General features: G+C 35.7%; 1 protein-coding gene across 3 annotated transcripts in view; it reads right to left on the bottom strand.

Annotated features, from left to right (window-relative positions):
* SCAPER (S-phase cyclin A associated protein in the ER) overlaps window positions 1–21279 on the bottom strand; it is a 411590-nt gene that overhangs the window by 311226 nt on the left and 79085 nt on the right. For all 3 annotated transcript variants that reach the window (XM_047796974.1, XM_047796976.1, XM_047796975.1), the window contains 2 exons: window positions 13912–14028; window positions 10337–10497 (listed from right to left, as the gene is read on the bottom strand). In XM_047796974.1, the coding sequence (XP_047652930.1) occupies window positions 10337–10497; window positions 13912–14028 (278 nt within the window). The remainder of the gene's footprint in view (window positions 1–10336; window positions 10498–13911; window positions 14029–21279) is intronic.

Here is a 21279-nt window from a genome sequence, read left to right on the forward strand (position 1 = left end):
ATCATCAACATTCTGGGAGTTCCCACTGTGGCTCAGTGGTAACGAACCCAACTAGTATCCACAAGGATGCAGGTCTGATCCCTGGCCTCACTCAGTGGGTGTTGCTATGAGCTGTGGCATAGGTCACAGATGTGGCTCAGATCCAGCATTTCTGTGGCTGTGCTATAGACTGGCAGCTGCAGCTCCAATTCAGCCCCTAGCCCGGGAATTTCGATATGCCATGGGTATAGCCCTAAAAAGTCAAAAAATAAAAACAGAAAATAATCACCAACATTCTGCCACTCTTATTTTCTCTATTTCCCCTCCTCTATTGTTTTTTTCTGAAATACTCTAAAGCAAATCCTAAACATATTTTACTCCTGTAGATATTCAGTATGTCTTCAATGGAATTTTTAAAAATATAACAATATCATTAAGGTAACCAACAAAATTACTAAGAATACCTTAAATCATATACTGTCTAGTCTGTATTCAATTTTCATCCATGTTTAACTGTTTAAAAACTCAGTACATGCTATACATTTCTGCTCTGTACTTTAAGTATCTACGTAATTTTTTAAAAATTATAAAATCACACACCAAAAGAAAAATACAAGTAAATTATTAAGTTTGATAAAAGATTTCCGATTCCAGATATTTAACCGGCCTACCCGCACTGGAGCACTATGATTAAATACTTGCTATACTGACAACACACAGAAATTCCTGGGCCAGGGGTCAAACCCAAGGCACAGAAGTAGCAAGACCAGATCCTCAACCACTATTTAATAGTTTTTAGAGAAAAGTAACTCCCTATTAATACTTTTAGAGAAAAACACCCTTCTTTGAAAGCTTCCTTATAGAAAGAAATACTGCTTAAAACTTAGGCCGTTAATAACCCATTAACCAATAAAATGGCCAACACAAACACTATTATGCAAGTTTTTTAAAAATTTGAAATAACTGAAGTCAAAAGAGGAGTATATCAAAACATAAAGTATAACATAGGTCTATTAGACAGTAATAAATTAGTTATAAATTACATTTTAATGAATCTTCTGTAAAAACTATATTGAAAAATTATTCACATAATGAAGGATGTTTGCAGAGAACAGTAAATCATGCATGTAAACTGTCAAACTTCTAAAATACCTAAAATAATTGTGTAAATGTGCAAAATTCAAAAAATTATAATTCATATCACACCTATTACACTTTAGAATGCGTAATTTTTAAATTTTCACAAATGTCATTAATAAAATAGCACTAAATTTGAGTCATTAATAACTGAAAAGCAATGGAATAATCCCAATCAACCTGCGATCTGTTATGATTTGAGTTTATCAATGATATAATTCACTAATATTCTGTTCAATGTTCAAGAAAAAATATTGCTTTATTATAATATCCCTTTTAGGTTTTGATATTAAAGTTATGGTGGTATCATAGAATGATTTTTTATTTTCAGGAACAGTTTCTATAAGATTGATGTTATCTCTACATAAAATGTTTGGAAGAATTCATAGGTGAAACCATCTTGACCTGAAGTCTTCTTTATGGAAAAATGTTTAATTATTAATTCATATTTTTAAATACTCATAAGTTCCTTCAAGTTTTTGTAATTCTTGCAAATCACGTTTTGTTACATCATGTTTTTTAAGTTATCTGTCAATGTCTTCTAGGTTTCTAAATTTAGTTTATAATACTGTTCATAATTTCCTTTTAAATATCTGCGGGATCTCTACCAATGTCTCTGTTTCATTCCTGGTACTATGCCTTGTCTCTTTTTCTTGGTAAGTATTATTGGAAGTCTGCTAATTTTTTTGAATTGAAAAGTAGTTGATTTACAATGCTGTTAATTTATGCTGTACAGCAAAGTAATTCAGTTACACATATACATACATTTTAATATTATTTCCCGCTACATATAATCATGGAATATTGAATATAGTTCCCTGTGCTATATAGTGACATCTTACTGTTTATCTATTTTATGTTACTACTTTGTATCCATTAATCTCAAACTCCTAATTTACCCCTTCTCCTCTTTTGCTCTTTGATAACCTTAAGTTTGTTTTCAAAGTCTGTGAGTCTGCTTCTGTTTTGTAAATAAGTTAATTGCATCATATTTTAGATTCTACACATAAGTGATATCATATGATATGTCTTTCTCTGACTTACTTCACTCAGTATGATAAGCTCTAGGTCCATTCATGTTGCTGCAAATGTCATTATTCCATTCTTTTTATGGCTGAGTAGTATTCCATTGTGTGTTTATGTGTTTGAATACACATATACATATATACACACACACACACACACATATTTTCTTTATCCATTCAACTGTTGATGAATATTTAGATTGCTTCAATGTCTTAGATACCATGAAGAGTGCTGCTTTGAACATTGGAGTGTATGTATCTTTTTGAATTAGTTTTCTCCAGATTTATGGCCAGAAGTGGGATTGCAGAATCATGTGGGAACTCCGTTTTTAGTCTTTTAAGCAACCTCCATACTGTTCGCCATAGTGGCTACTCCAATTTAAATTTCCACCAACAATTTAGGTGGGTTCCCCTTTTTCCATCCCCTTTAGCATTTATGTGTAGACTCTTTAAAGATGGCCATTCTGACTGCTACAAGGTGATACCTCATTGAAGTTTTGATGTGCATTTCTTTCATAATTATCTATGTGGAGCATCTTTTCATGTGCCTATTGGCCAACTATATGTCTTAGGACATAGGTCTATTTAGTTCTTCTGTCCATTTTTCAACTGGATTGTTTTCTTTGTTGTTGAGTTACATGAGCTATTTTTATATTTTAGAAGTTAAGCCCTTGTCAGTTGCAGCACTTGCAAATATTTTCTCCTATCCTCTAGACTGTCTTTTTGTTTTTTAATAGTTTCCTTTGCTGTACAAAAGCTTATAAGTTGGATTAGGTCCCATTTGTTTATTTTTGCTTTTATTTCTAGTTGAAAGACCAACCTAAGAAAACACTGCTATGATTTGTATCAGAGAATGTTTTGACAATGTCTGCTCCTAGAAGTCTTATGGTATCCTATTTTACATTTAGGTCTTTAAACCATTTTGTGTTTGTTTTTGTATACAGTGTGAGGAAGTATTCTAATTTCATCAATCTACATGCAACTGTCCAGCTTTCCCAACACCACTCGCTGAAAAGACTGTCTTTTTCCTACTATATTCTTGCTGACTTTGTTCAAGATTAACTAACCATAGGTATCCACAGGTATTCACTTCTGGGCTCTTTATTCTATTCCACTGATCCATATGTCTGCTTCTGTGTCATTACCATGCTGTTTTGATTATTGTCACTTTGTAATATTGTCTGAAGTCTGGGAGAGTTATGCCTCCTGCTTTATTCTTTATCCTCAGGATTGCTTTGGCAATCTAGGTCTTTTATGGTTCCATATAAATTTCAGGATTATTTGTCCCAGTTCTGTGAAAAATGTCATGGGTAATTTGACAGGAATCGCATTAAATCTCTTGACTGTTTTGGGTAGTATGGCCATTCTAACAATATTAATCTATAAATCTGTTAATTTTATAAATCCATTTAAAGTACTACCTTTTTGCTTGTTAATTTTTTTCTATTGTCACCTACATCTCTTCTTTACATATCCTTTGAGGTTTTATTTTTTTCTAAATTCTTGAGATGGACACAGTATGGATTTTATTTACCTACTCTTTTTTGCCTTTTAGGGCTGCACCTGTGGCATATGGAAGTTCCCAGAATATAGGTCGAATTGGAGCTACAGCTACTGACCTACACTACAGCCACAGTAATGCCAGATCCAAGACGTGTCTGTGACCTACACCTCAGCTCAGAGTAATGTTGGATCCTTACCCCAAAGAGCGAGGCCAGGGATTGAACCCATGTTCTCATGGATACTAGTCAAGTTTGTTACCACTGAGCCATGACAGGAACTCTCAGAATATGGATTTCAGGTTTACTTCCTTTCTAATAGGTGTAATTGAGGCTAGATATTTTCCTCAAAGCATATCTCTACCTTAATCCCACAATACTTTTAAATGTTCATTTTCATTCCATTCACATTTTCTAATTTTCTTTGTGATTTCTTCCCTGACTATGGCTTATTCAGAAATGTATTCCAAAATTCCAAAAATTTGAGAATTGTATCTTTTTGTAATTAATTTCTAACTCCATTTCACTATGCTCAGACAGACAGAATGATTTCAATCATCTGAAAGTTGCTGAAACTTGTATAATGGCTCAGCATGTGTCAATTCTGCTAACCATTCTCCAGGTGTACTTAAATAGCTGTTTGGACTTACAGGCATAACAAAGTAGCCTATATCAACATTAATCTTCCTCCTGTTAAACATAACTATAAGAGCTAGGCAAAATATATAAATGAATTGTTTAAAGGCCTTGGAAAGAATAACCATTATAGGCAAGATTTGAGAAACTAAAATTTCTGAGAAAAGAAAGAGTCAACACCATGAAATCTACATACACCCTAGCATTCTCCCTAAAGACCTTTGGAATTCACAGTGAAGGAGAAGTGAGTCCGAGTAGAAACCAGCAGTCCTGTCTAGTTGAAACAGATACCTAAGTTCATTGAGTCTAAAGCAACTGGGACTTCAGGGGGGAAAAAATCATGGAAATGGGGGAAAATGCAAGAAAGGAAGCCAAAAAAATCTACTTTCAATCTTTCCTTAAGAAGTGTGACAACTGCTAAGCTTTGCATACACAGGGCAAGACTCCAAGGCACCTAGCACAAAACAGCAGCTGGGATGCTATGAGCTAAGCAGAAACTGTAGCAACTGTATGGTGCTGATGAAACAAAAGCTGGAATTCAGGAATGAAACGGCCTTGGCAAACACCCCAGGTTTTCAGTTGAGACCAGAAAAGGTATAAGAAAAAACTAAAACACATCAATGTCAATAAAACCTCAAATCAAATCTTGATGGGATGGGGTATGATGCTGTTCTCTTATTATCAGAAAAAAAATTTTTTAGAAGGAACCTCTGTAACTTTTAATATACAATATTAAACATTCAATTAAACATTATGAGGCATGCTAATAAAAGAGACAAATAACTGAAAACTCCCCCAAAAATGTTTTTGAAAATGACAAGAGCAAAAGTAGTTCAGACATTTTATTTTCCAGACACAGAATTTCAAAATAGCTATAATTAATATATTCAAGAAAATACAGATTAGACATAAAAAATAGAGGATTAGTGGACTAGGAGACATATCAGTAAAAACCATCAAAAGAAAAAAGAATGGAAAAGAAAAAGCATTATTTGTTAGACATAGCAATTATGTCAAGTTCATTGATCATGTTCGTTAGATATTGATCTTTATATGGACTATCAGTTGAGAGAGTTGTTAAAATCTCCCAAAATATAGATTTTTTTCAATTTTTCCTCTCAGTTTTTTAAGATTTCATGTTTTGAAAATGTTATGTACATATCAATTTAGAATTATTTTATCACTATTGAAATAATTAAAAAGTATCTCTCTTTAAGATGTTTTTTGGCTACTCTATTTTGTCTGTTACTAGAATAATGACTTTGATTTGAATAGGCTATGTATAGAATATCTTTCTCTGTCTTTTTCCTTTGACTTTTCTATGTCTTCACATTGAAGGTGTATCTCTCTTCTAAGCAGAATATAACCAGGGTTTTTTTTGTTTGTTTTTTGCTTTTTAGGGCTACACCTGCAGCATATGGACATTCCCTAGCTGGGGGTCTAACTGGAGCTACAGCTGCTGGCCTACACCACAGCCATGGCAACTTGGGATCCACATCTGCAACCTACGCCACAGCTCATGACAATGCCAGATCCTTAACCCATTGAGTAAGGCCAAGAATCAAACCCACATCCTCATGGTTACTAGTTGGGTCATTACCACTGAGCCACAACGGGAACTCCTAACTGGGCTTTTTTTAATCCAATTTTATAATCTTTGTTTTCAAAATTTAATAGACCATTTACATTTAATGTGGGGATGGTATATTTGCATTTATTTCTATCCTTGTAATTTGTTTTTGATTTGTCTCATGCTTTGCATTTCTTTTTTTTCTATGTTCTTGCCTTCTTTTGGATTAATCAAAAAGATTATTAGGGAGTTCCCATTGTGGCGCAGTGGTTAACGAATCCGACTAGGAACCATGAGGTTGCGGGTTCGGTCCCTGCCCTTGCTCAGTGGGTTAACGATCCGGCGTTGCCGTGAGCTGTGGTATGGGTCACAGACGCGGCTCGGATCCCGCGTTGCTGTGGCTCTGGTGTAGGCTGGCAGCTACAGCTCCAATTAGACCCCTAGCCTGGGAACCTCTATATGCTGCGGGAGCGGCCTAAGAAATGGCAAAAACACACACACACACAAAAAAAGATTATTAGCTGAACATTCTTTTACTCCTTGTGGTTTTCTTGAGTTTATAATACACATCCTTGACTTATGATGTCTAATACAAATGAGTACTTTTGTATATATTAGTACTTCCCAGACAAAGCAAGAAGCTAGAAATTATAACTCCATTTATTTCTCTCTTATTTTTGGATTACTGCCATAAACTTTCACTACATATATATGTCAAGCTCCACAAGGCATTGTTTCACACAAACACATTTAATGTGATCCAGTTGTGTTTACTGCTTGTTATGCTCCTCATTTCTTCACGTATTTCTGAGTTTCTATCTGGGATCATTTTCCTGTATCTAACAAACTCTCTGTGGTATTTCTTTTACTGTAAGGTCTGCTGATTACAAATTCTCTCAATTTTTATTTGCCTGAACTATCTTTATTTCATCTTCATTTTGAAGGCTATTCTTGCTGGTTGTAGAATACAATCTTGTCAGTTATTTTCTTTCAGCACCTTCAAGATCTCATTCCACTGTCACCTGGCTTTCATCAGCTTACTCTAACTCCTCTGAAATGTCTTTTTTAAAGTTACTTGTAAAGGTTTTCCCTTCCCTTTGATTTTTAGCATTTTTATTAATATTGCATCTAGATGAGATTTCTTTTGTGTTTTTTCCTGCCTGGAGTTTACAGTGCTTCTTGAATATGAGAACTGATGTCCTCTCACAATTTGGGGAAATCTTCTTCAAATGTTGCTTTTGCATCATTCCCTCCAACCCTTCACAGAGAGGTATGCCTCCTATGCTCTCCTATGCATTCTCCTCTTTTCTCTCCATGATTAAGCCTCAATATTTTCTACTGTACTTAGAATTAATTCAATCCCAACTCTTCTTAATATGTGCAAATATATCAGTTATTTTAAGAATTTCATTTACCTTTCTGGATTCCTTTCTTTCAGGGTGCTGTGACCATAAAAAATCTGGACAGGCTGCTCTCTAGACATGTACATAGCTATCATTCTGGGACCACCAGCATAGAATTATTACCTTTGCCTCATCTCTATGCTGGTTCCCTCTGGCAGTGATAGTGTCCATGGAGTTAAAACTTTTGAGACCTTGCTTGTTTCTAAATATCTTTAATCTACTCTCACATCTAATGGATAATTTGGCTGGACATAAAATTTTAGCTTAGAAATTGTTTTCCTCCAGAATTTTGAAGACATTGCTCAATTTTCTTGTGGCTTCTAGAGATATTTTTGAAAAAGCATATGTCATTCTGATTCCTGGTCATTTGTATATAAACTTTTTTTTTCTCTGATTTTTAGAGCTTCTCATCATCTGTAGCATGAATACATTTCCCAACATGTTTTGACATCACTCTAGTTTCATCCACTGCAGTGGGCACTTAATGGGCCCTTTTGTAAAAAACTTATTATCTCCCAGTTACACAAGATTCCCTTTAATTATCTATTTCATAACTTTTTCCTTTCCTTTATCTTTCTGTAATACACGTTATTCAAATAGTGGATCTTCCCATTAGCTATTTTTATATAGCAAGCCTGAAACTTAGCATTCTTAAAACACTAACCATGTTACTCCCATGCAATTGTTTGAGTCTGGAATCTGAAGAGTGCTCAGATGGAATGGGGAAGGAGTAAGAGGGGGCTCATCTCATCTCCACATGGTGTCAGCTAAGGTGATTCAACTAAGATCAGAGTTCATGATAGTCTCACAACAAGGCTGAAGCCTTGATACTTGCTGCTCACTGAGACAGCTAGATTCTCTTTCTCATGGCCTCCTTCTCTTCACATGGTCTCTCACTATTCAGCAGCCTTCTTGGGTTTCTTTTCATGTAAGCTGGCTTCCAACAAGGAAAAAATGGAAGATACAAGGCCTCTTATCTGCTAAGCTAGGAATTTACCAAACATCACTCTAAATATGTTCCATCAATCATATCAAGTCAAAGGACCAACCAAAGATTCAAGAGGAGGGAAAACAAACTCCACCTTTTGATAGTGGACGTGGAGTACATGCAAGACGATGAGAAGAACTGTTGTCATTCATCTTTGAGGACAATCTGTCACAGTCCACAATCTGGCTTCCAACACTAGCAGACATTTATCCAATTATAGAATCAGCCTTAAATTTAGAACAATAATATCTCATGATCTATATAAGGTGTTGATATGTTCCTCAGGTGTAAGTTCTTTTCATCTGGAGACCTGGCAGTGTAGTGGTAGAAGAGGGCTTGAAGAGGAAGTGAGAATAAGGCATTTCAACTTTACTTTTATCAATAGTCTTTCACTTAATTTCTTTGTTTTCAATATAGTACTGCCACCTTCCATTGTGCCTGGTATCCCTTAGGTCAAATATCATCTTTAGTACCTTTTCAAGAGAATAAATCTCCAATATTCTGTTAGAATGATAGGGATACATCTATTCTAAACCTATTATTCAGAATTATGGGGAAGGATGGAGGATTTGAGATTCTTCTTAACATATAATCCCTACCTCTATCCTCACTTCCAGACACACATGCTCCCACCAATTTCTGATACTTATGGAGGTTATGTGGAACAAACTAGATTACTTACTAGTTTTTTCCACCCTCTGAGCTAAGGATTCAGCTAGTTCATGCAAATGTCTCCACTGGTCTACTTTCCAACTTCCAAAAATTTGTTCATATCCTCTCTTTTCCTGTCTCTTTTTACTAAATCCTATTTTTAAATTCTTTTTTATCATTTTTATTGAGTTTGGAGAAAGAGCAAAGTAAATTCTTGTGTTCAACCTGTCATCTATAACAAAAATCAATTTTACAGTATATCAGTACTAACTTGAGTACTATAGCTACCATAATTATAAATAACTTGACATATACAAAAAATTCACCATGCATAACCGTCATCAAAACTCCAAAACTGAAAACCAAAGTGGTCAAAAATGAAACTTCCTGATATGTTAAGCAACTATTTTTAAGCCTAGTCATAATCAAGACCTATCATTTCACCTCAACCAAATGGGTTACACTCATAAATAATCTGACGGTACTGCTTTTAACAAAATCATGATATATGCTAATACCATGATTCCTTAAGTTCTTTTCAGTTTTGATTTTTTAACACATTTCTCTCAGACTCTTTTAATATACAGAAACTAAATTTATGATTCCACATTTTCCTATCTTTCCCTAAGAGAAAGAACTCATGCCTACTCTCAATTTTCTACCACACAATCTGTACAGAGAAAGCAAAGGCAATGTATTACATAAAAACAAGGAGTATATTTGAAATAACCCAATACAACTTACTGATACCCAGACAGAAAAACAACAACAACCATAATGCAAAGGTGGCAATGCCTTTATTATATCCAATAAGGCTTTTCTTCTGAACCAAAAAGTTCCAAAGAGATCTTTAACTGAAAAGAGTGTTCTCCAGCTGTTTCTTAACTCATAATACAAATTCATTATTATCACTCTAAAATCCAAACCTCTACAGATGTATTATAAAAAAATCCACTCTGGATTTATGAAATTTATAAATAAATTTCACAGAATAATAGCCCTTCTATTTACTGTACCCTTTAATTATTCTAATGGTATGGAAAACTGATGATATGTGAGCAAAGATAAACAGAGTATTATTTTAGTACCAAAATAATATTCAAATATTAATGAAATGAAGTACAGACAAGATATTTTAACGTGTATACTACAAAGAGGATGAACTACTTTTTTCCTTAAGTCAAAAAGAGTTATAAAGGATCTTATAAATGAACTGACAAAAAATATCATTCTCCTTAAAGTTTACAAAGGGCAAATCTGAGATTTGAAAGATCTTTGTAAACTTCCACTTAGTTTTTAAGATTATTTTATGATTTTTAACTATGATAACACCACACACATGATGCAAAAAGATAAACAAATAATACTATTAGCACCAATTTCAAATAAATATCTCTATGTAAATCCACCTATGTACTACATAAAAAGGTTGAATCAAAGTCACTTACCATTTTTGCGGGAAGGCTTCTGTACTGCCATTGGTGGGCAAGACTGGGCAGGTGCTACATCTGAAGAAGCAGTAGAGCCTATATGATGAGCCTTTACCTTGTCAGCCCAACTGACACCTGTGGGAGGCAGACGTGGAGCAGCCACTGCAACTGGTGAACCCCTACGGAGAAAATGACTGCATTTAATAAATCAAATATATGGTTGAAATTTTTAAGCATACTTAACATATTCAAATTTTAAATAAATTATGTGTGTGCATGTGTATGTGTGGATATGTATATATCCACATATGTAAATAACATACTACCGTAGCAATTTAAAGTGCACATATTCATAAATTTATACTGGTCTAACACTTCATTAATTTAATATAGCATAACATATTATATGAGAACAGATATACTAGAAAAACTCTCATAAGCTCAGTTTAAAAGAAAATTTCAGTCAAGTGGTGAATCTTAAAAAATACGCATATATAACAAACTTTATTTTCACTTAAAACTCATATCTTTTAATAATATGAATGTGCATTAATTTGCCAATCTATCAGTATTGACACCATTAAAACAGGCTTGTTTTTTGTCTTTCTTTCTTTCCTTCCTCCCTCTGTCCCTTCCTTCTCTCTTTCTTTCTTTTTAGGACTGCACTTGCCCCATATGGAAGTTCCCAGTCTAGGGGTCAAAAGGGAGCTGCAATTGCCAGCCACAGCCACAGCCACAGCAACACCAGAACCAAGCAGCAGCTGCGACCTACACCACAGCTCAAAGCAACACCAGATCCTTAACCCACCAAGCAAAGTCAGGGATCAAACGCTTATCTTCATGGATACTAGCTGGGTTCATTTCCACTGAGCCACAGTGGAAACTTCAGTTTGGGTTTCTTTAAAATGCAGTGATACTTTAGTGACAACTATTAAATAATCTAAGTGCACAATCCTTCTCAACCTTAATAGTATTTTCTCCAGTCTTTCACAGGTCCATTCCTCATTTGACAGCAAAAAAACAGGGCACTGTATCAAAGCTTTCCAAAAACTTACCCTTGTTTTCCTAGAAACGATTCCTTTACAAGCATATTTGACTGGTTTACTTAATATTTAAATTATTGGTTAAAATACTGAAGACAACTTGAATGTACAAGTTTGGTAACTAACTGCACAGTCTAAACAATTTAACTTACCCATTAAGAAGTAAGTACATATACTAAAGGTAGGCTATAAGCCACAATATTTTTAGCATGCTTAAACATGTTTTACAATGATAATAAAGAGTGTCAGTAAATCCAATGATACAATTAGATGGAGATCTGTATAACTCTTACTATGCATGCATTAAAGTCTTCTAGTGTTAAAATAAACCATGTACTATACAATACTCTGAACCACAGACCAATGGAATGCATTATAGGGGAATTTCCCTTAAAATAGTGCTTGAAATAGAGGGGACAGGGGATTAAGATGCTGGAATAGAAGGACTAGAGCTCACATTCTCTCATAATAGAGAACCCAAAAATAAACCCAGACACCTATGGTCAATTAATCTTCAACAAAGAAGACAAGAATATAAAATGGGGAAAAAGACAATTTTTTCAGAGTGTTGTTGCTGAGAAAAGTAGACAGTCACATGCAAATCAATGAAACTGGAACACACCCACTCCATGCACAAAGATAAATTCAAAATGGCTTAAAGTATTAAATGTAAGGCAAGGCACCATCAAACTCCTAGAAGAGAACATGGGCAAAACATACTCTGACATCAAGCTTACAAGTGTTTTCTTAGGTCAGTCTCCCAAAGCAACAGAACTAAAAGCAAAAATAAACTAAAAGCAAAAATAAACCAATGGGACCTAATAAAACTGACAAGCTTTTGCACAGCAAAGGAAATCAACAAGAATACAAAAAGACAACTTACAAAATGGGAGAAAATAATTTCAAATGATGCAACTGACAAGGGCTTAATCTCTAGAATATGCAAGCAACTTATACAACTCAACAGCAAAAAAGCCAACAACTCAATTGAAAAATGGGCAAAAGACCTGAATAGACATTTCTCCAAGGAAGATATACAGATGAGGACATGAAAAAATCTCAACATCCCTGATTATTCGAGAAATGCAAATCAAAACTAGCATGAGATACCACCTCACACCAGTCAGAATGGCCATCATCAATAAGCCCACAAATAACAAATGCTGGAGGGGCTGTGGAGAAAAGGTAACCCTCCTGTTTGGTGGGAGTGTAAGCTGGTAAAACCACTATGGAGAACCTTAAAGGTACCTTAGAAATTTATACATAGAACTACCATATGACCCAGCAACCCCACTCTTAGGCATATATCCAGACAAAACCTTCCTTAAAAAAGACACATGCACCCGCATGTACATTGCAGCACTATTCACAGTAGCCAAGACATGGAAACAACCAAAATGTCCACTGACGGACGATTGGATTAGGGAGCTGTGGTATATATACACAATGGAATACTCCTCAGCCATAAAAAAGAACAAAATGATGCCATTTGCAGTAACATGATGGAACTAGAGACTCTCATACTGAGTGAAATAAGTCAGAAAGACAAAGACAAATACCATATGATATCACTTATAACTGGAATCTAATATATGGCACAAATGAACATTTCCACAGAGAAGAAAATCATGGACTTGGAGAATAGACGTGTGGCTGCCCAGGGGGAGAGGGAGTGAGTGGGAGGGATCGGGAGTGTGGGGTTATCAGATGCAAACTACTGCTCTTGGAATGGATTTACAATGAGTTCCTGCTGTGTAGCAGTGATAACTATGTGTAGATACTTATATCGCAACAGAACAAAAGGAGGAAAAAAATGTATACATGTAAGTGTAACCTGGTCCCCATGCTGTACAGCAGAAAAAATAAATAAATAAATAAATAAATACCATAAAACATGCAAATAAATAGGAAAATATGACCTACTCACAGACATACACAAAAAAAGGTAACTGAAATGAGTTCTTAAGGAAGATTTAACATTGCATTTAGTAGACAAAGACTTTAAATGAACTACTATAATTTTGTATACAGGATATCAAAGAACAAAAAGAAACCATGTCTGAAAAATAAAGTATGAGAACAATATTTCAACAAATATAGAATATCATCAAAGAGAAACATTAAAAAAAAACTACATAGATATTTCTGGAGTTGAAAAGCACAATAACGGAAATGAAAAATCCACCAGAGAGCTTCAACAGCAGAACTGAGCTTGAAAAATAAAGAATCAGAAAACCTGAAGACAGGTAAATTGAGATTATCTAAGAAATAGAAAGAAAAAAGAATGCAAAAAATTGAAGAGTCTCAAAGACTTGTGGAACACCACCACAAGTATCAACATAAGTATAATGGGTTTCCCAAAGAAGAGGAAAGAAAAGGGCAGAAAGAATATCTGTAGATTTTTGAAGTTTTTATTCAAACAATTTCAAATATAAACAAAAATATATACATGGATTATTTACGTGAAATACCAGTTTTATAATACTATATTATCCAGATAATTATTTACTATAATGCAAGCATTACTAGGCTTTTTTGAGTTCATCTCACCCAAAATTTAAGCTTCTTCGAGCATTTGATGTTACACTTATTCTATCTGTTGAGGGACTTGGAATCATGTGACGTCCTGGAGACATCTTCTTTACTTCCCACGCCAATGAAGTTGGTCTGCCAAATTAAGACATACAGCAAATTAACAGAGAAAAGGTGGGGAGGGTGGAGAATCTAATCTTCTCTCTTGGTTGTTAGTGGGAAAGAACATAAGCAGGTCACAATTCTTCCCTAGAGCACTGTTTACCAAAAAGTTACCTTATTACCAAGAAGTAATCCCAGACTATGCATGGTCAGGATTTTCTACTCAGTGCAGCTTTAGCAACATAACCCTAATTATCTAAAAGTGTTATGGGTTACAGGGAGTTCCCTTATGACTCAATGGGTTACAAACCCTACTAGTATCCATGAAGATGTGGGTTCCATTCCTGGCCTTACTCAGTGGGTTAAGGATCTGGTGTTGCCGTGAGCTGTGGGGTAGGTTGCAAACGCAGCTCAGATCCTGCGTTGCTGTGTCTGTGGTGCAGGCCAGCAGCTGCAGCTCTGATGAGACCCCTAGCCTGGGAACTTCCAGATACTGTAGGTACTGCCCTAAAAATCAAAAAGAAAATAAATTTAAAAAAAGACAGATAAGCAGAGTTATGGGTTACAAAGACATGAGATAAACTACTTATGCTTTAAAAGCTTCTACACACCCAGCTAAAAACACACTAAAAAGGCAATGGTACAATTCTCACTACTTGTGTCTGATGTTCTTGAGGAGTTAAGTGTGTAAGACAGGGATCAAGATGGTTAAAATGACGAATACACAGGAAAACATGAAGTCTTCTTCCTCTACCTTTTAAACACCCATGAGAGTGAGATCATAAATATTTCACTGCTCTCTGCTGGAAAACACCTATTTCTCCTCGTTTACTGGTCCCACAACCATTCAGTTGATAGGATGCAAAATCTCTACTAAAATGTTTTTCCCAAGGAACATCTTCTCTCTCCCTATGCCTTCAGCTGGACCTCTACAACTCCCCAGAATTTCCCTGCTTCTTACTGTCCATTCAATCTAGTGATGATTTTTTTTCTCATCAAAAAGTGACATTTCTTGTTAAAAAAAAAAGAAAAACCAGATAAATGATTATAAATAAAGTCTAAAACTTTTCAAAATTTACTGCCAAATCACCTTTCAAAAAGGGACTAACAAAACTATACTTCCAGCAGATAAAAAGTGGCCATTTCCCATTAACCTTGCCAAAAGTTGGTATTTTAAATTTTTCATTGCCTTGTGAAAGAGACAACACTGCCTGTAAAGTCTAAAATATTTACTATCTGGCACTTCACAGAAAAACTTAGCTAAATTCTGTACTAGAGTTTCAGTCTTTGACAAATTCTTTTTCCTTCAAGGATTTCAATAAAACTGTTTAATTGGAAAAAAAAATCACTGACAAGATGGAATTTGTTTTTGCTGCATACATTATTATTATTACAGGTGAGGCTTAACTTTTTTACCAGGCATTTAAATATCTTCTTTCAGGATTTTCACATTAGTAGCTATTGCCCATGTTTTCCACTGGGATTTGTATCATCTTCTTTTTGTAGTATTTTTTAAAGTTTTAATGAAGTATAGTGAATTTATAATGTTGTGATGATTTCTGCAGTACAACAAAGTGATTCAATTATACATATACACACATCCATTCTTTTATGTTGCTGTTTTTTGCGTTTTGTTTTGTTTTGTTTTGTTTTTAGGGCCGCACCCACAGTATATGGAGGTTCCCAGGCTAGGGGTCTAATCAGAGCTATAGCTGCCCACCTACACCACAGCCACAGCAACACCAGATCCAAGCTGCGTCTGCGACCTACACCACAGCTCATGACAATGCCAGATCCTTAACCCTCTGAGGGAGGCCAGGGATCAAACCCACGACCTCATGGTTCCTAGTTGGATTTGTTTCCATTGAGCCACAACGGGAACTCCACACATCCATTTTTTTTTTTTTCAGATTATTTTCCTGTATAGGTTATCACAGAATATTGGGTAGAGTTCCCTGTGCCATACAGCAGTTCTTTGTTGGGCAGTCATTCCAGATACCAGAGTGTGTGTATGCCAATCTCAAACCCCCATTCCATCTTTCCCCAAACCTATCACCTTTAGTAACTGTAAGTTTGTTCTCAAAGTCCATGAGTCTGTTTCAGTTTTGTAAATAAGTTCATTTGCATCATTTGTTTAGATTCTACATATAAGTGATATTATGTGATGTTTTTCTCTGACTTAGTCCACTTGGTATGACAATCTCTAGGTCCATACATGTTACAGCAAATGGCATTATTTCATCCTTTTATGACTGAGTAGTATTCCACTGTATATATACATGCTAAAACTTCTTTATCCATTTCTTTGCCAATGGACATTTAGGTTGCTTCCATGTCTTGGCTATCATAAACAGTGCTGCAATGAGCACTGGGGTGCATGTATCTTTTCAAAGTAGGGTTTTCTCTGAATAGATGCCCAGGAATGGGACTGCAGAATCATAAGGTAGTTCTTTCTATTTTTAATTTTTTGAGGAACCTCCATAGTCTTTTCCATAGTGGTTGTACCAATTTACATTCCCACCAACAGTGCAGGAGGGTTCCCTTTTCTCCACAGCCCCTCCAGCACTTGTTATTTGTGGATTTATTAATGATGGCCATTCTGACTGGTGTGAGGTGGTATCTGATGGTAGTTTTGATTTGCATTTCTCTTATAATCAGCGATGTTGAGCATCTTTTCATGTGTTTTTAGGCCATCTGTATATCTTCTTTGGAGAAATGTCTATTTAGATCTTATGCCCATTTTTTTGATTGGGCTGTTTGCTTTTTTGGTATCAGGCAGCATGCACTGTTTTGCGTATTTTGGAAATGAATCCCTTGTCAGCTGCTTCATTTGCAAAAATTCTCTCCCATTATGTGGGCTGTCTTTTTGTTTTGTTGACGGTATCTTTTGCTGCGCAAAAGCTTTTAAGTTTAATTAGGTCCCATTTCCTTATTTTTGCTTTTATTTTCATTACTCTAGGAGGTGGAACCAAAAAGATATTGCTGGGAGAAAGTGTTCTGCCTACGTCTTCTGAAAGAGTTTTATAGTACCTGGACTTAAATTTAGGTATTTAAAAGTTTATTTTTGTGTATGGTGTTAGAAAGTGCTCTAATTTTTTTTTGTTTTGTTTTGTTTTTTTGTTTTTTTAGGGCCGTACCCATGGCATAAGGAGATTTCCAAGCTAGGGGTCAAATCGGAGCTTAAGCTGCTGGCCTACGCCACAGCAATGCCTGATCTGAGCCACATCTGTCACCTATACCAAAGCTCATGGCAAAGCCAGATCCTTAACCCATGGAGCAAGGCCAGGGATCAAACCTGTATCCTCATGTATACTAGTCAGATTCATTTCTGCTGAGCCATGATGGGAACTCCTAATTTCATTCTTTTAAATGCAGCTGTCCAGTTTTCCCAGGACCACTTACTGAAGATACTGTCTCTTCTCCACTGTATATTCATGCCTCTTTTGACATAGATTAACTGACTACAGGTGGGTGGGTTTAATTCTGGCTTTCTATTCTGTTTCACTGATCTATATTTCTGTTTTGTGTCAGTACCATACTGTTTTTGATGGCTATAGCTTTGTGGTATAGGCTGGAGTCAGGAAGCATGATTCTTCCAGCTCCATTTGTCTTTCTCAGGATTGTTTTGGCTATTTGGGGTCTTTTGTGCTTCCAAATTTTAAAATATTTTGTTCTAGTTCTGTGAAGAATGCCACTGGTAATTTGATAGGAACTTCACTGAATCTGTAGATTATTTGGGGTAATATAGTTGTTTTGACAATATTGATTCTAATCCAAGAGCATGCTATATCTTTCCATCTATTTGTGTCATCTTTGATTTTTTTTCATTACCAACTTACCGTTTTCAGAGTACAGGTCTTTTGCCTCCTTAGGTAGATTTACTTCTAGGTATTTTATTCTTTGTGTTGTGATGGTAAATGGGGTTATTTCCTTAATTTCTTCCCGATCTTTCATTCTTAGTGTACAGAAATGCAAGAGATTTGTGTATATTAATTTTGCCTCCTGCAACTTTACTGAATTCAATGAGCTCTAGTACTTTGATAATAGCGTTTTTTGGCTTTTCTATGTATAGTATCATGTCATCTGCAAACAGTGAAAGTTTTACTTCTTTTCCAAGCTGGATTCCTTTTATTTCTTTTTCTTTCTTGATTGTTATAGCTAGGCCTTCAAAACTATGTAGAAGAAAAGCAGCAAGAGTGACTTTTCTTCTTCCTGATCTTAGTGGAAATTCTTTCAGCTTTTCACCACTTAGGATGATGTTAGCTGTAGGTTTGTAGGTTACCGCTAAGCCCACTTTCTAGAGGGTTTTTTTTTTCTTTTTTTAATCATAAATGGGTTATGGATTTTGTCAAAAGCTTTTTCTGCATCTACTGAGAACAGATGTGCAGATATTGAAAAAAATCCATGCTTCCTTGGGATAAACCCCACTTGATTATGGCATACGATCCCTCTAAGGTATTTTTGGATTCAGTTTGCTACTTTGTTGAGGGTTTTTACATCTATATTCCTCAGTGATATTGGCCTATAAGTTTCTCTTTTCTTGTGGTAACTTTATCTGGTTTTGGTATCAGAGTGATGGTGGCCTTACAAAATGAGTTTGGGAGTATTCCTTCCTCTGCAATTTTTTGGAATAGTTTCAGAAGGATAAGTGTTAAATCTTCTCTAAATGTTTGAAAGAATTCACCTGTGAGGCCATCCAGTCCTACACCTTTGTTTTTTGGAAGTTTTTAAATCACATTTTCAGTTTCATCACTTGTGATTTGTCTGTTCAAATGTTCTATTTCTTTCTGTTTCAATCTTCAAAGACTGTACCTTTCCTAGAATTCGTCCCTTTCTTCTAGGTTGTCCATTTTATTGGCATATAACTGCTTGTAGTAATCTCTTTTGATCTTTTTTATTTATGTGATATCCATTTTAACTTCTCGTTTTTCATTTCTAAGTTTACTGATTTAAACCCTCTCCCTGTTTTTCTTAATTAGTCCCACTAAGCGTTTATCAATTTTGTTAATATTTGCAAAAATAAAAAAAAGACCAGCTTTTAGTTTCATTAATCTTTTCTACTGTTTTCTCTGTCTCTATTTTCTGCTCTGATTTTTATGATATATATATATATATATATATATATATATATATATAATTATTTTGAGTTGCTGGTCTCTCAATTTCAAATGTGTTTCTAATATCCTTCATTTGTATTTTCCTCTTCTCAAGATTGCTGGTTTTGATATCATATTTGTACATGGATGAATTCCTGTCTTTACTATGTTTGCCTCTACCAGTGAGGCTTCTCATTTATAATGTTCTCGTATGTAGTTGTGGCCTTTTTCTTTTCTGCTTAGAGAAGTTCCATTAGCATTTCTTGTAAAGCTGGTTTGGTGGTGCTGAATTCTTTTAGTTTTTGCTTACCTGTAAAGCTTTTGATATTTCTTGTCAAATTAGAAAGAGAGCCTTACTGGATAGGGAAGTCTGGGTTGTAGGTTTTCCCCTTTCATTAATTTAAGTACATCATGACATTCCCTTCTGGCTTGCAGAGTTTCTGCTGAACATTCAGCTGATAACCTTACTGGGTTTCCTTTGTATGTCATTGCTTTTCCCTAGCTGTTTTCAATATTTTCTCTTTGTCCTTAATTTTGGTCAGTTTGATTAATGTGTCTCAGGGTTTTTCTCCTTGGGTTTATTATATATGGTACATGTTGTGCTTCCTGGACTTGAGTGAGTGATTACTTTCCCATGTTAAGGAAGTATTGGCTATTATCTTTTCAAATATTTTCTCCAGCCCTTTCTCTCTTCTCCTTCTGGCAACCCTATAATGCAAATATTGTTGCATTTAATGATGTCCCAGAGTTCTCTTAGACTGTCCTCATTTCTTTTCATTCTTTTTTATTCTGCTCCATATCACTGATTTCCACCAGCTTGTCTTCCATCTCACTTATTCGTTCTTCTGCCTCTTATATTCTGCTATTGATTCCTTCCATTGAATTTTTCATTTGGGTTATTGTGTTGTTCATCTCAGCTTGTTTGTTCTTTAAATCTTCTATTTTCTTATTAAACATTTCTTGTAATTTCTTGATTTCTGCTTCCAGTTTTTCCCCAAGATCTTGAATTATCCTTACTATCATTAAAGTCTTTTTCATGTAGGTTGCTTATTCCAGTTCCCATAGCTGTTCTTCTGGGATTTTGTCTTGTTCTTTCATCTGGAACACATTTCTGTCTTTTATTTTGTCTAGCTTTCTGCACTTGTGGTCTCCTTTCTGCAGGCTGCAGGGGTGTAGCTTCTTTTACTTCTGGTGTCTGCTTCCTGTTGTGATACAGGGGCTTGTGGCAGGCTTCCTGATCAGAAGGACTGGTGTCTGCCCACTGGTGGGTAGAGCTGAGCCTTATCCCTCTGGTGGGTGGGGCTGTGTTGCTGTGTGATTGGAGAATGCTGTGTGCCTGGGAGGACTTTAGGCAGCCTGTCTGCTGATGGGTAGGGATGGGTTCCCATCCTGTTTGTTGTTTGGCCTGGGGCTTCTCAACACTGGTGGGCAAGGTTAGATTTTTACAGAATAACAGCTACCAGGGAAGATCACACCAATGATTATTGCCTAAGACCTCTGCCTCCAGTATTCTGCCCCCTCAGTGAGTCACAACTGACCCCTGATTTCCCAGGAGAATATCCAAGACCCACAGGTAGGACTGGTCCAGAATCTTGCGGAGTTTGTGCATGGCCTGGGACCCAGTGCACGTGAAACCTTGTGTGCATCCTCCAAGCATGGATGGAGTCTCTGTTTCCCTCAGACCTGTGGAGATCCTCTGCTGAAGCCCCAGTAGCCTTCAATGCTCTGGGGGCTCCTCTTCCTAGTGCTAGACCCCCAGGGTGGGGAACCTGAAATGGGGTTCAGAACTCTCACACCTGTGGAAGAGTTTCTGAAATACAGTTTTTTTTCCAGTCTGTGGGTCACCCACGCAGCAGGTATGAGACTGCTTATATTGCAGATGTGCCCCTCCTACCATCTCATGGTTTATTCTTTGTCTTTAGGTGACAAAGATATCTTTGCCTTTGTCTTTTTTGGATATCTGTTTTGGCAGCTTCCAAGCTATTTTTTGAGAAATGTTCAGCAGTTAGTTGTGATTTTGGTGGTTTGAAGAGAGTTCTTCTTGAGTCCCTCTACTCTGCCATCTCTGTATCATTTTCTAATTGATTTGAAATTGTTTACTTATACTATTATTAATACTATTTATGGCCACAAATCTTAACATAAATGATAAATTATTTCACTTTTAATTTAATTTTTGATGTAGAAA

Source organism: Phacochoerus africanus, chromosome 9, assembly GCF_016906955.1.
Source record: "Phacochoerus africanus isolate WHEZ1 chromosome 9, ROS_Pafr_v1, whole genome shotgun sequence".
In the NCBI taxonomy this organism is placed as follows: Eukaryota; Metazoa; Chordata; class Mammalia; order Artiodactyla; family Suidae; genus Phacochoerus; species Phacochoerus africanus.